Source organism: Clupea harengus, chromosome 15 (assembly GCF_900700415.2).
Source record: "Clupea harengus chromosome 15, Ch_v2.0.2, whole genome shotgun sequence".
NCBI lineage: Eukaryota > Metazoa > Chordata > Actinopteri > Clupeiformes > Clupeidae > Clupea > Clupea harengus.
The window spans coordinates 14,987,770-15,000,113 of record NC_045166.1 but is presented as its reverse complement, the minus strand read 5'-3'; the positions used below and the strand labels follow the sequence as shown (position 1 = coordinate 15,000,113).

The 12,344-nt window shown below is 46.1% G+C and overlaps 1 protein-coding gene across 4 annotated transcripts in view; it reads left to right on the top strand.

The window, feature by feature from the left end:
* The window catches only part of bmp2b (bone morphogenetic protein 2b), a 36,215-nt gene extending 24,722 nt beyond the window's left edge, over nucleotides 1-11,493 (top strand). The window contains exons 1-4 of one of the 4 annotated variants that reach the window (XM_031581643.2): nucleotides 5,293-5,862; nucleotides 5,949-6,103; nucleotides 7,023-7,393; nucleotides 10,176-11,492. In XM_031581643.2, the coding sequence (XP_031437503.1) occupies nucleotides 7,036-7,393; nucleotides 10,176-11,149 (1,332 nt within the window). In that variant the 5' untranslated portion in view covers nucleotides 5,293-5,862; nucleotides 5,949-6,103; nucleotides 7,023-7,035 and the 3' untranslated portion in view covers nucleotides 11,150-11,492. Of the gene's footprint in view, nucleotides 1-5,291; nucleotides 6,148-7,022; nucleotides 7,394-10,175 lie in introns of those variants that run through there. The other 3 variants (XM_031581644.2, XM_012839385.3, XM_031581645.2) reach the window with 3 other exon arrangements.
* Nucleotides 11,494-12,344: the final 851 nt, after the last annotated feature.

Genomic DNA, 12,344 nt, shown 5'->3' with positions numbered 1-12,344 from the left:
TACGCGCAGTAGCACCATTGGCCACGGCAACACATTGTTGCATTCACAGAGAACAGCTGGCTGTCATGAGGATGCCCCCGTGTCTCAAAACAGTACTGGACCAGTTTGTGAAATTGGTTAATACAATGCAGGGTCACTCCCTCCGCGGAGCTGCATTAAAACAGTGTTTTTTTCTCCCGCTGCGGAGACAGCAAGATGATAAGTATATTCTGTGTTGTGTGAAGTTGGATAATGACAACTCTTAATTATGAAAAGTTGATTACTAGGATGGCTATATTAATGCCAGTCGGCTAGCCTACTGTTGGTAGTGAATTACTGCGGTAGCGTGGTCGGTATGCGCATCGTTGTGTTAATTGGTTGTGTTGTGTGATACATTGCCGTGTCTGAGTGTGTGATGGGAGTGTGAGGCTGTGAGATAACTATAGTTTGTAGCTTAACCAAGTCATGCATGGAGCAGTTGTTCCAAATTCTTTGCCTAGTGCATTGTCATATCTATAACTAGCCTACCGGTACGTAAAAAAGGAGCGCCCACCCGCGAAAATCATGTGGCGTTAACAATTGTCTGCCCTGTTGTTCCAGGGATATGCTATTTAGATGGTCCGCGAATTTTTTTTATTGGCTAAGTGGTCCTTGGTCTGAAAAAGTTTGAGAAACACTGCTCTAGCGTTTCTCAAACTTCTAGTCAGACACTCTAGAGTTCCTCAAACTTCAACTCCAGAGGAGACACTTCTAGTCAGCTAGTGCTTGGAAATCACTTTCCAACACCATGAGAGAACCTCAATCCTGCCTGCCGATAACACACACACACACACATGAAGGTCCACATATGTTTGTTAGGAGCACAATCACACAACAATTATTACACAACCACATCCCCCATCCTTCGCTGCACTGTCAGCTGTGTACCTTGACTCTGAAAACAGCAGTCTCCCTTTCTCACTCGCTTCTGTCACTCTGTTCCACAGGCGACTGACTGGGCTGTTTAGGACAGGACACTCTGCTCCTCTCTAAGTGTGGAGACGCTCGCTAAATCAAACCTAACCCCATCTCTAAGTGTGGAGATGCTCGCTAAATCAAACCTAACCCCATCTCTAAGTGTGGAGATGCTCGCTAAATCAAACCTAACCCCATCTCTAAGTGTGGAGATGCTCGCTAAATCAAACCTAACCCCATCTCTAAGTGTGGAGATGCTCGCTAAATCAAACCTTTCCCCTTCTCTGAGTGTGTTGTCGTGGTGATGCTCGCTAAATCAAACCTTTCCCCTTCTCTGAGTGTGTTGTTGTGGAGACGCTCGCTAGAGCCCCAATCAGCCCTGCGGTCACACGGTTTACCCTCGGGGCGCTATCTCATTTTGCCAAGCAGAAGTGGTGGTTAGAGGTTTTCTCAAAGTCAGAAAAGAAAAGAGAAAATTTGATTGAGGTTTTCATGTGTGTGTGTGTGTGTGTGTGTGTGTGTGTGTGTGTGTGTGTGTCAGTCGTTGCAAGTCTGTCAAGTGAATGAGAAATGCCTTTTCCTTGCCCGTAATACTGTATGCAGATTGAAAACACGGCTCTCCACATGAAGGTCACGTCATAAATGCACACAGGACATGCAAAGTAATCAGAAACATTTTCATCTGGGAAGAATAATGTGACATTTCAGGAGAGGAAGCCAATTCTCAGGGTATTGTTTTTCTGATGACATTCGCTCAGAGAGTTCACGTCTCCTTCACTGAAAACCCTCAAAAAGTGACTGGAATCCGTAAATCTTCCAAGCATCAACGAATTCGAACAGTTGCTACAATTTATGAGGTATCAGAAACAATAACAGACTAAATGGTCAGAATTTAACCATGTCAGATAGGTAAAGATGACAACTACATTTTTTTTAATCATCCAGTTAATCAGCAACTCATATTCCAACCAAAAATATATATTTTAAAAATGATCCTCCCTCTCAGTCAACCATCTTTATACAGCTATCTGTCCCTTAATTGACATTTAATTTTGACACAGACACACACACACACACACACACACACACACACACACAGAGAGAGAGAGAGACACCCACACACACACACACACACACACAAACACCATTAATCTTAATAGGTCTCTCGGAGTGGTATTTTAAAGGCCATCTCAGCCTCTATGTATAGCTGAGATCCCACCCCACACCCCCTCCCACCCACATATACACACACACACACACACACACACTTAAGGGAGTTCATAAACAGCAGCATGTGGAAATGTTAAGCGGGGAAATGTAAATCTTGGCGCTGGTCGTTTGTGCAGCCCAAGCTTCTAATCATGCGAACGTATAATTCAGCCGAGTGGTGGTGTCTTTACGAGGCCTGATTCAGTGTGTGTGTGTGTGTGTGTGTGTGTGTGTGTGTGTGTGTGTGTGTGTGTGTGTGCGCGTGTGCGTGTGTGTGTGCGCGCTTGCTCGCTCCAGCTAGACTAGGATCAGTAGCCTACTCCAGCCCGGATCTGGCCCAAACCCGTTTCCAAGTCAACCGCAGTCTGGTGCCGTCTTCAAGGTAAGCTGCCATCTCATTATGTTTAAGCACCGTCTGACTGATTAGCATAACAACAGTCAGACACACCATTTAAGCGTGTTAGCGCCATGCTAGTGTTAGAGCCCTGGCTTTCTCTCATTTCCATAACAGCACACAAGCTGAGGGAGAGCACAGCTGACTGCCTGACAAACTACTGGTGATTCACATATACATCACACAAACCCACCTGCAAAATTCTCCACTTCACTGCACAAATGAGGGCGCTTAAACGTATTTTATAACTTATAAAACTAAATAAAAAAGTATCTTAAGACAGTGATTAGTAAATGTACCTATCATATCTCCATCTTCCAATCTAGTTATTGATCTAATTTCCAATATAATAATTAGATCAATGACTAATTTGCACAGATAATTACTTTAGTTTTTTTTTTTTCATGTGGATGGGGGTTATCTTACAAGGCATGCTGCTAATAGACCCGCTGCTGCGCCCTCCCCAACACACACACACTTGCACTGGGCTCTTCACTGATCAAGTCAGTCTGTGAAGGTTGAATGGAGACATTCCTTTCCCTTTGGCAGCAGACAATGAGAGAGAGATAACCTCTTGTCTTCGCCCACTTTAATCCCCTTGTTTGGACTAACTTAAGCTACTTTACACATATTATACGGGAGGGGGCAGATTGCAGGGGCGGGGGTGGGGGGGGGGGGGGCGGTATCCAAGGATCTAAAACACCTTTGACCAAAGAGCTTTTCAGGGTACCAAGTTCATGACCCTGTATTTTGGCAACACTTATTGTGTGTGTGTGTGTGTGTGTGTGTGTGTGTGTGTGTGTGTGTGTGTGTGTGTGTCTAATAACTCTCTGATAACCTCACTCTGTGGTGTGTCTGTTGAACTGTTCTCACTGTGTAATTGAGAGAGTTGGAGAGCATAGCTGTAGCTTGACTTTGGAGACCCCCTTCAGCCAAGGCTTGTTGCCCCCCCCCCCCCCCCCCCCCCCCCCCCCCCCCCCCCCACCACCACCAACAGAAGAACCAACGTGTTTTTTAATCTCATCACCTTGATAAAAAAACTATTACACAATATGACAGAGGTGCTGCTAGAGACCTGGTGGCACTCAGGTTGGTCGAGCATTTATCAATGTATTATAATTGCTAAAGGGATGATCCCGGATTATCCCCATAAATTGTTATCTTCTCAGGGGGGCGGACAAAAGTATCTTTTGATCTCCATTTACTTTAATCTGTGGCCATCTCTTCCAAAGCAAATAGCTCAGCTGCTTTGGTCACAACAGACAGCTATCATCACTTAATTGGAATAAATCGGTGCAATCAGCGCAGGGTTTTCATATGCTGATTGAGCCCCACATCAGCACTGTTGACTAAGCGGACAGGCAGGCATGCATACACACAGCCACAGCACAACGGCCACGGGCAACCTTTAACCCCAGGCCTCTAGGCTCTCTATATGCCTCCTTCACAGGTAGAGAGAGAGAGAGAGAGAGAGAGAGAGAGAGAGAGAGAGAGAGAAAGAGGGGGGAGAGAGAGAGTGAGAGGGAGAGAGAGAGAGAAATAGGGGGGAGAGAGGTAGAGAGGGAGAAGGAGAGAGGGGGTGAAAGAGAGAGAGAGGGAGGGGGGAGAAAAATAATTAGCGACAAAGAGAATAAAGGGAGGGAGAGGAAAGGAAAAGGAGGAGGGAGAGAAAAGAAATAGACAGAGAGAGAAAGACAGAAAAGAAAGAGAGACAAGAGATTCTTCTATGTTTGATTGGTCACTTCAAAGGCTACCGTGTAAACTACCCTTCAGCTGTGTGTGTTGTCTCAATCACAGAAACCCTTCAAACAGACAGAGGCCACGGCAGATTTTCATTTAACACAAACCCAAAACGAGGTCAGACACCAGTCAACAGCTTCAACCCACCCCCAAACACACACACACACACGCACGCTAGCTTCCTGACAGACACAAGATGTGAACATGGACACTTTACGTTCGTTTCACTGAAATCCAAACACAAGCCTTGAAAAGGAACTCATGATGATCAGTCTGTTAATGCCCGTGTCTGTACAACTCTCTGGACCAAAACCTTGCCACATCACAAATGAAATGAGATTAAAAGTAATTAGAAACAGTTGCTGCAGCCTTTATTTGCAATTTTCATTTTTGATTAGAGAGTTCATCGGAGTTTCCCCTTAGAGGGCAGCTCCTATGTTACACAGTGGCGAGCAGCATGGCTTGTGACATGAAGAGGTAGTTTGGTCAGGACAAAGGATAATTTGCAGTTAGGGTACTATGAGCGCCCTCCGCCTCATGGTAATAGGGATCACCACTCCGGCTAATCCCTTAAACCTACCAGGGGGGGGCGCGTTCGTAAAAGTCTTTGTCAATTAGTATTAATCCAGCACAGAAACAAGTTTGGATCCAGCGATTGACACCCCTGATTAACGATGATCCCCAAGTCCCTGCTATTTATGTTGATTGAAACTATTGTGTGGATTTCCTGAAGGAAATATAATCATATGAGAAATTACAATTTTAGAGTATAGAAGCCTTCAATTCTTGGTGATTTTTTTGATAATTGACTTAAGTAACATTACAGGAACGTGCCACAGCACACACTAGAGCAGATATTCCAGTAATTGTCATTTAATCTTGTTTAATTTCTAACAGCTGCCATTCTAAGGTCTTGTCGCTCTCACTACTTATTTCCCCACTACTGATTTTGCTCTCTGGTCTCGCTGACGCACCAGTGCCGCAGTCACTGTCATCGTCGGGTTGCCTTTTCTTCTCAGTTATTTCTAATTACGTGCACCTAAGGGTTTAATGGATCATACGGAATGTTTGAAATTAATCTGTAAATGCATCTGTTTGTTGCGTAATGCAGACTGGACAGCAACTCAGCCTTCTTTCAAATTTACTTGTAGACGGTGACAAATACTTTGACATAACTTTCCTGTAGTTTCGACTATGTGAATGCGATTAAGATCATGTCACTGAAACGGATATGTGTTGCTGATGGTTTTTGATAGTGACTAATTGTTGCACGCATCTAACTCTCACACTAAGATTTAAGCATTATTTCGCAACCGTCTGGATAAAAATCTGAAGGGGAGACTTCTCAATCGACACGATTGACAGCCCGTGACTGGTGACATCACCGGACAACAAAAGGGCCGGCCCACGAGACAGACCCCATCAATCGAAGTGCAACAGCGCACAGTAGTATATCCGTGACGCACGCGTCGCTTCGCAGGACACCACAGGCGCGTCAGCCGAGCTGACCAGACCAGTCTACACAGTTTGGTCTTAAAAATGTCACACCAGGACTTCTCCGATGTCGACCGGTCCATACTGCGCAGGTTCTTGCTCTTCAACTAGGAACTCTTTCTAATATCTGTTATCCTACGGTAACCTGGCTTAACTTGGTTCGTTATTAAACTGATAGGATCGGATAATATGCGCAAGAGGACTCGACCTGGACCCTATCAATAGGCTCTTTCCGTGGTTCGCTGGAGGTTCGTGTGGATTAACAAGAATTGATGTGGACTTTAGGGGAGCCTAAAGCTGGGACGACGACCGGGCAGAGCGCTTCCTCTTCGGGTAACAACTCTCTCAACTCACCGTTGAAAAAAGGATAATTTTCAGTAAGCGACAGCATAAATCAAAAGTAAAAAAAGAGTTATGACAACATACTATTAATCTGATACAAAACATCATTAGGACAGATGCAACAACACAGCTATACTTTCAAAACAATTTAACATTTTTATTTTCCTACACGAATGGAATTAGATTTACAGAAGCCATTCCTCTGTGCGTTGAATGATAGACATTTCTCTTTGATCATTCTAAAGTCACGTAGACGACTTTTAAAGAATGTTTTAGCATTTGCACTGCGCACATCGGCGCCAGCACCTGTAGACTGCTCCTGTCTCAAATATCGCGTTCGCTGTGTAAAGTCAAAGTTTTGGCATAGGCTACACACAGCTATCCTAAATCCGAGAGTCGTTTTGAAGACAAAACTCTTTCATGGTTCGCATGTTCCAAAGGCTATATGTAGCCACACGGCCTGTCCTCCTCACCCCTCCCAAACACATACTGTCTCTTATCTCCTAATTGCAGACTTCATGTCTGCTGTCCTCGTCTGTCTTTTCCTCCATTTCTTTGATTCTTTCTCTCCTTTCCTGTTTCATCCTTCCTCTGACAAATGCGCTTTCATATTGTCTTGCCTGTGATAGTTCTTGTTTTCGTTGCGCCTCTATAATGTTCAGATCAATCTCCCATTGCAGTTGTAATAGCCAAGGGGCATATTATTCCCCACCTTTTTGTTCTTCACTTCAAAGGGGAATTGCCTTCTTTTAACCGGCTTGGTTTATGCTACATATCTATTCCAGGCTGGAATAGTTTTGTCACGGCTAAGTCGTGGTGGTGTGGGCACAAGTCATTATGCCATTATGCCGTTGCCTTGCCCAGTTGGCTACCGAGGCCGTACTGACATATCTCCATCTTCCACCCGCAGGAACTCACTGATCATGGTCGCCGTGGTCCGCTCACTCATGGCACTGCTGCTCCATCAAATGTTGATAGGAGGTACGTCCGGACTCATCCCCGACACCAGTCGACGGAAACACGCCGAGACTGGGAGGCAGACACCGGGCCAGTCGGAGGGCTTCCTCAACGACTTCGAACTTCGACTTCTAAACATGTTCGGACTGAAACGCCGGCCAACGCCGAGCAAGGCGGCCATCGTGCCGCAGTATATGGTGGACCTTTACCACCTTCACTCGGAAAACGGTGACCATAGCACCAGGCGCGTGAGAAACGTCATGGCCAAACACGCAGAGACAGCTGCCAGCAGATCCAATACTATACGAAGCTTCCATCATGAAGGTAAGTGATGGCGGTACCCGTTTCGCACATGACCATAAGTTACTTTTACGATTGGGTAGGGAAATAGGCTACACACCTTATGTGTTACACATACTTTGTCTTTATATCAGAATGCCAGTAGCTACTTGAGAAAGGAGGAAGTGTTCATTCAGGTCCCTGATCTCTGATGTAGGAGTTTAGCGCGGCTAACCTGTTGCTAAATAATTTACAGTGTTTACTAGCTCCCAAAGTTGTTTTCCAGGCGTGCAGTGCACCCGCCTCAGAGGTGTGCGCATGTCAAAGCCATTGGTTACGAACTAAACACGCAAGGCATTACTGTAACAAGTATTACACAAGCCTGCTCCAACTCTAGTGTGACCCGAGGCTATATATTTTTTTCCTCTCCTGAAATCCTCCTTAGTGCATTGCTTTCCCCCTTTCAGTGTTGAACACATTCTTACTCAACCTAAACTTCGTGGTTATTAAATTCACCATAATCTAGATTTAAACGCCCACTCTTCTACGTAAACCGAATCTTACATCAACAGAAATTGTAAGGGAAACACATTGTAGACATAACATAAGTTTGACTTTGTAAATATTAGTTGATGGAGTTTCCGTGTTGCAAAAGGCCAGAATTATAGGCAATGTAATTTCCCACTTGAACTGGAATGTATGCATGTGAATGTGTAGGAAGACATTTAGCTCTTTACAGAAGATCGGCAAACAAAAGGCTGATCCATTTCTTCAAAACGTATTCTTCTCTAGTTTTAGTGGCCTTGTCCAAGTAGAGGTATTTGACACCTGCTAACACCCCGGACATCTCCACACTGCCTCCGTGAAGAAGCCCTATTTCACTAGAGCTTAGTGTTTTACCCTAGTGACTCACGTCCCTTCTTTTAGCTGTGCTGTGTGGACATAACTGTTTGTTTGTTCTTCATTGGTAACAGAATAAATATGACTCACCTGTCCCTAAACTCATATCTACCTGGCCAAGTCAAATCACTGAATCACCTCTTTCTCAAAAACAACCCTGTTGTTGCTAGGGGTTCCGTACTAGAGATTTTTTTTTTTAAATATTAATTTTTTTATTTAATCTAGTGACTGTTTTTATCCAGACTAGTCTCTTTGAGAGCAGCTGAGCACATACAGTCACAACATGCATCAAACACTCAAAACATGGTGACAGTGAACTGGTCAGAAGGAGATGCCCTATGGGGGTTTTTTGTGGAGGAAGCAACTCCTGTCTTACAGACAGCAGGCGATCATGCAGCGAGTCTGCCAGAGCTGGGCTGGATATGGGGCTGGGGGCATCCCTGAGTTGGCCTCCGGTTTCGGCACCAGGGAGAGTCGTCAGCCGTGTGTGTTTGTGTATTTGTATGGAGGACACCCAGTGGCACGTCTTACACACTGCAGACAGACAATAGCCGGGGAACAATGGCTTGGCGTGGTCTGTCACAGACTCCCGCAGCCGACACAGGGCTTTGGAAGTCAACCTAAAGACTCTTAATCCAGCCGTCTCGGATTCCCATCCCCTCCTCTGGTCCCATGGAGTTAGATGACACCAAGTGTCTAACAGGGACCTGACCTGTTGGGGTGGCTAGGGTGTCTCACGGCTCAGCCAGAAACACCGGCTCCGGAGTGGGTCTGGCCAATCGCAAGCCAGACCTTGGCCAAGTCCGGGCCAGGCACGTCTTAGTAACCGTTTCTATGTGAGGTCAGTGACAGGAAAGTGGGCTGGTGTTGTCACACTGACATAACCAAGACACAGACCCCAAGCCTGACAATACTGCAGTCCAAGTTTGAGGTTGAGTCTACAACCGCTGGTGAGATGGATTTGGCCGGGCGTCAGCGTCCGCCCACACATTAGGGTACGACTGACACAGATAGCCCGGTTAAACACCTGCTTAGTAGCAGTTAGCCGTTTTTGTTTTGGGGCAACTCCACACTCAAACAGAATTTTGGAATGTTGATACAATAATGGCTGTGGTTGTTTCACCTGGGGCAAGCCTGAACACGCCCCAGGAGAAGTTTCCGCTTAAAGAGATTGGCTTAGAAAGAAAGAGGTAGAGGGGAAATGAGAGTCAAAGAAGAGGGCTTTCCCAACATCAGTGAGAAATGCTATGCTTAATTTGGATCTGAAGGGAAGTTTGGACTACCAGTTTAAGTGTTTTTCTTTTTTTTTTTAAATGAGGATTAAGAAAACACTGGGTGACCTGTTTCCATATGAAGACAAAAACAAGGGGTAGCCTTTCCGTGATGGAACAGACACCAGTTCAAACTTTCCCTTTTAGGGATCAAAGGTGACATTTCGGAAGTATAGGTTACTGTATAAACCAAGTTTTGATTTATAACATGTTAAAAAAAAAAAGAAAAAACAAGATTTGTTGTTTAGAATGAGAGCTTGATTTATTTATTTATTTTCTTTAACCTTTACTTGAACCTTTAACCAGGCAAGTCATTAAGAGCAACTTCTTATTTACAACGCTGGCCTCACAAAAGTCAATGCCTCTTGAGGAAGAGGGGGGAGGGGCTAGAAAACATTCTACACACCCACTAAAGCATTTCTACACACCCACTAAAGCATTTCTACACACCCACTAAACTAAAGCATTTCTACACACCCATAAAGCATTTCTACACACCCTCTAAAAACCAGTCCTGCCACTTACTTTGGTTGTTTTAAAGGGATTGCGCCTTTATCTCCAGTTATATTGTTATTATTATATTGCAACAGTGATGAGCAGGTAGAACGTGGTCAAGGTGAATACCTACTGAGTTTGCCTTTCTCTTTCTTTCCCAGAATCCTTAGAGGCCCTGTCCAGTCTGAAGGGCCGGACGACGCAGCAGTTCTTCTTCAACGTGAGCTACATCCCGCCCGGGGAGCGTGTGCATGCTGCAGAGCTCCGCATCCTCCGGGAGCAGGTCCTGGACAGCAGGGACAGCGGTTCCCAGGGCAACGTCAGTCTCTCGGGCAACGGCAGTGTAAGCGGGCAGCAGCACCGCATCAACGTGTACGAGGTGTTCCACCCGTCGATGAGCAGTGCCGGTGGTGCTGCCGGCGGTGGCAAGGAGGAGGTGCTGGTGAGGCTCATGGACACCAGGCTGGTGCAGGACTCCCACAGCCGCTGGGAGAGCTTTGACGTGGGCTCGGCTGTGCAGAGGTGGACGTCCGGAACCAGCCCGAACCACGGCGTCATGGTGGAGATCATCCACCCGGAGGACTCGGACTCGGAAGGGGTCAGCGAGAATGCGGATGAAAGCGGGGTGAGGAGGAGACACGTGCGTGTGAGTCGCTCCCTGCACGGGGACGAGGACTCTTGGGCGCAAGCTCGCCCCCTGCTGGTGACCTACAGTCATGACGGACAGGGAGGCGCCACGCTGCGCTCGCGGCGGGAGAAGCGACAGGTGCCAGGGCGCAGGGGGGGGTCCAGCGGCGGCAAGCAGCGCAAGAGGCCCCCACGCGCCAGCTGCCGGCGCCACCCGCTCTACGTGGACTTCAGTGACGTAGGCTGGAACGAGTGGATCGTGGCGCCGCCCGGCTACCACGCGTTCTACTGCCAAGGCGAGTGCCCGTTCCCGCTGGCTGAGCACCTGAACTCCACCAACCACGCCATCGTGCAGACGCTGGTGAACTCGGTGAACGGCAAAATCCCGCGTGCCTGCTGCGTGCCTACAGAGCTGAGCCCCATATCCCTTCTCTACCTCGACGAGTACGAGAAGGTCATCCTCAAGAACTACCAGGACATGGTGGTCGAGGGCTGCGGATGCGGGTGAGGGCCTCCGACTCGGACGACTCCGGGCCGCATCAGGGCCAGATCCGAGCTGGGGTCAGCTCCCCCAAATCAACCCCCCGCACCCCTCCTCTGATTATTCTGGGTTTGATCTGGTCCAAATCTGAGCTGGATCCACTTAGGACAGCACCGGCTGACGTAGATCACCCCACAACACCCCTCCCTCCCCGACCCCAAAACATCGATCTATGACTGAAATGGATGAACAATTTACCAATGTCCAATGAAGACTTTTATTTATATGAAAACAAAGAACTTTTTTCTAAAAAAAAAAGACTTAACAAAACTAAACAAAAAAAAAAACCAGCTATGAGGAGAGAAAGAGAAAATAAAATATATAAAAGTATATTTATGTTGATGTCAGAAGTTGGGAAATAAATATTTTAAAGAGGAGTATTACTTCTGAAATGGTTTTAAAAATATATGTTTTCTGATGTACATTTCGAAACCAGTGCAATACCACATTAAGTATAATGCCCAGATTCTTATTTTGTATTTATTTCTATCATAACCACTTTATTTGTAAATAAATAATGTGTATTTATCATGAAAACAGATGCATCTATCTTTAGTGTCCAGTCACTTTGATGAGTCAGACTCAGGTGAAGTGGGGAGGGAGGGACAGACTATCCAGGTCAAGCGATAGAAATTGCATCCAGCAAAAAGAAGAACAAGGGAAGTGGCCACTAAAAAAACATTGCCTTCTGGGAAGTGTAGGAAAAAGAGCGCTTGGTCATCCTCCTGTTGTGTGATTCCTTGTCTTCCTTTGATTAGCTTGTTCCTGAGATGGAGTGTCACAATCATGTCAGAAGAATGCAAATAACTGTCCTGCTTCATCGTCCGATGGAGAGCTGAGTCATGTTTTCCCCATTGTGCTGTGTCCTTCCTCTTTCACATAGCAGCCCTGAACAGTGATACAGGTTGGACAAAAATGGCACCATCAACAAAAACAAAACAGGCTTGGAATAACTAAACCCATCCTGCTCCCACTGTTCCGGTAGTGTCTCTTGTTCTGCTAATTAACAATATTTCAGTTTTGACAAAAGCGACATCAGTGATAAAGGAAAGAATTCAGGCTTAAGAAGTTTTGTTTTTCGAAACAGAAGCGAGGATAGTTGGGCTTTCCAGTGGTCATCATGTGTCACTAGGTCTGCCAACATAGCTGTTCTTTTGCTGTA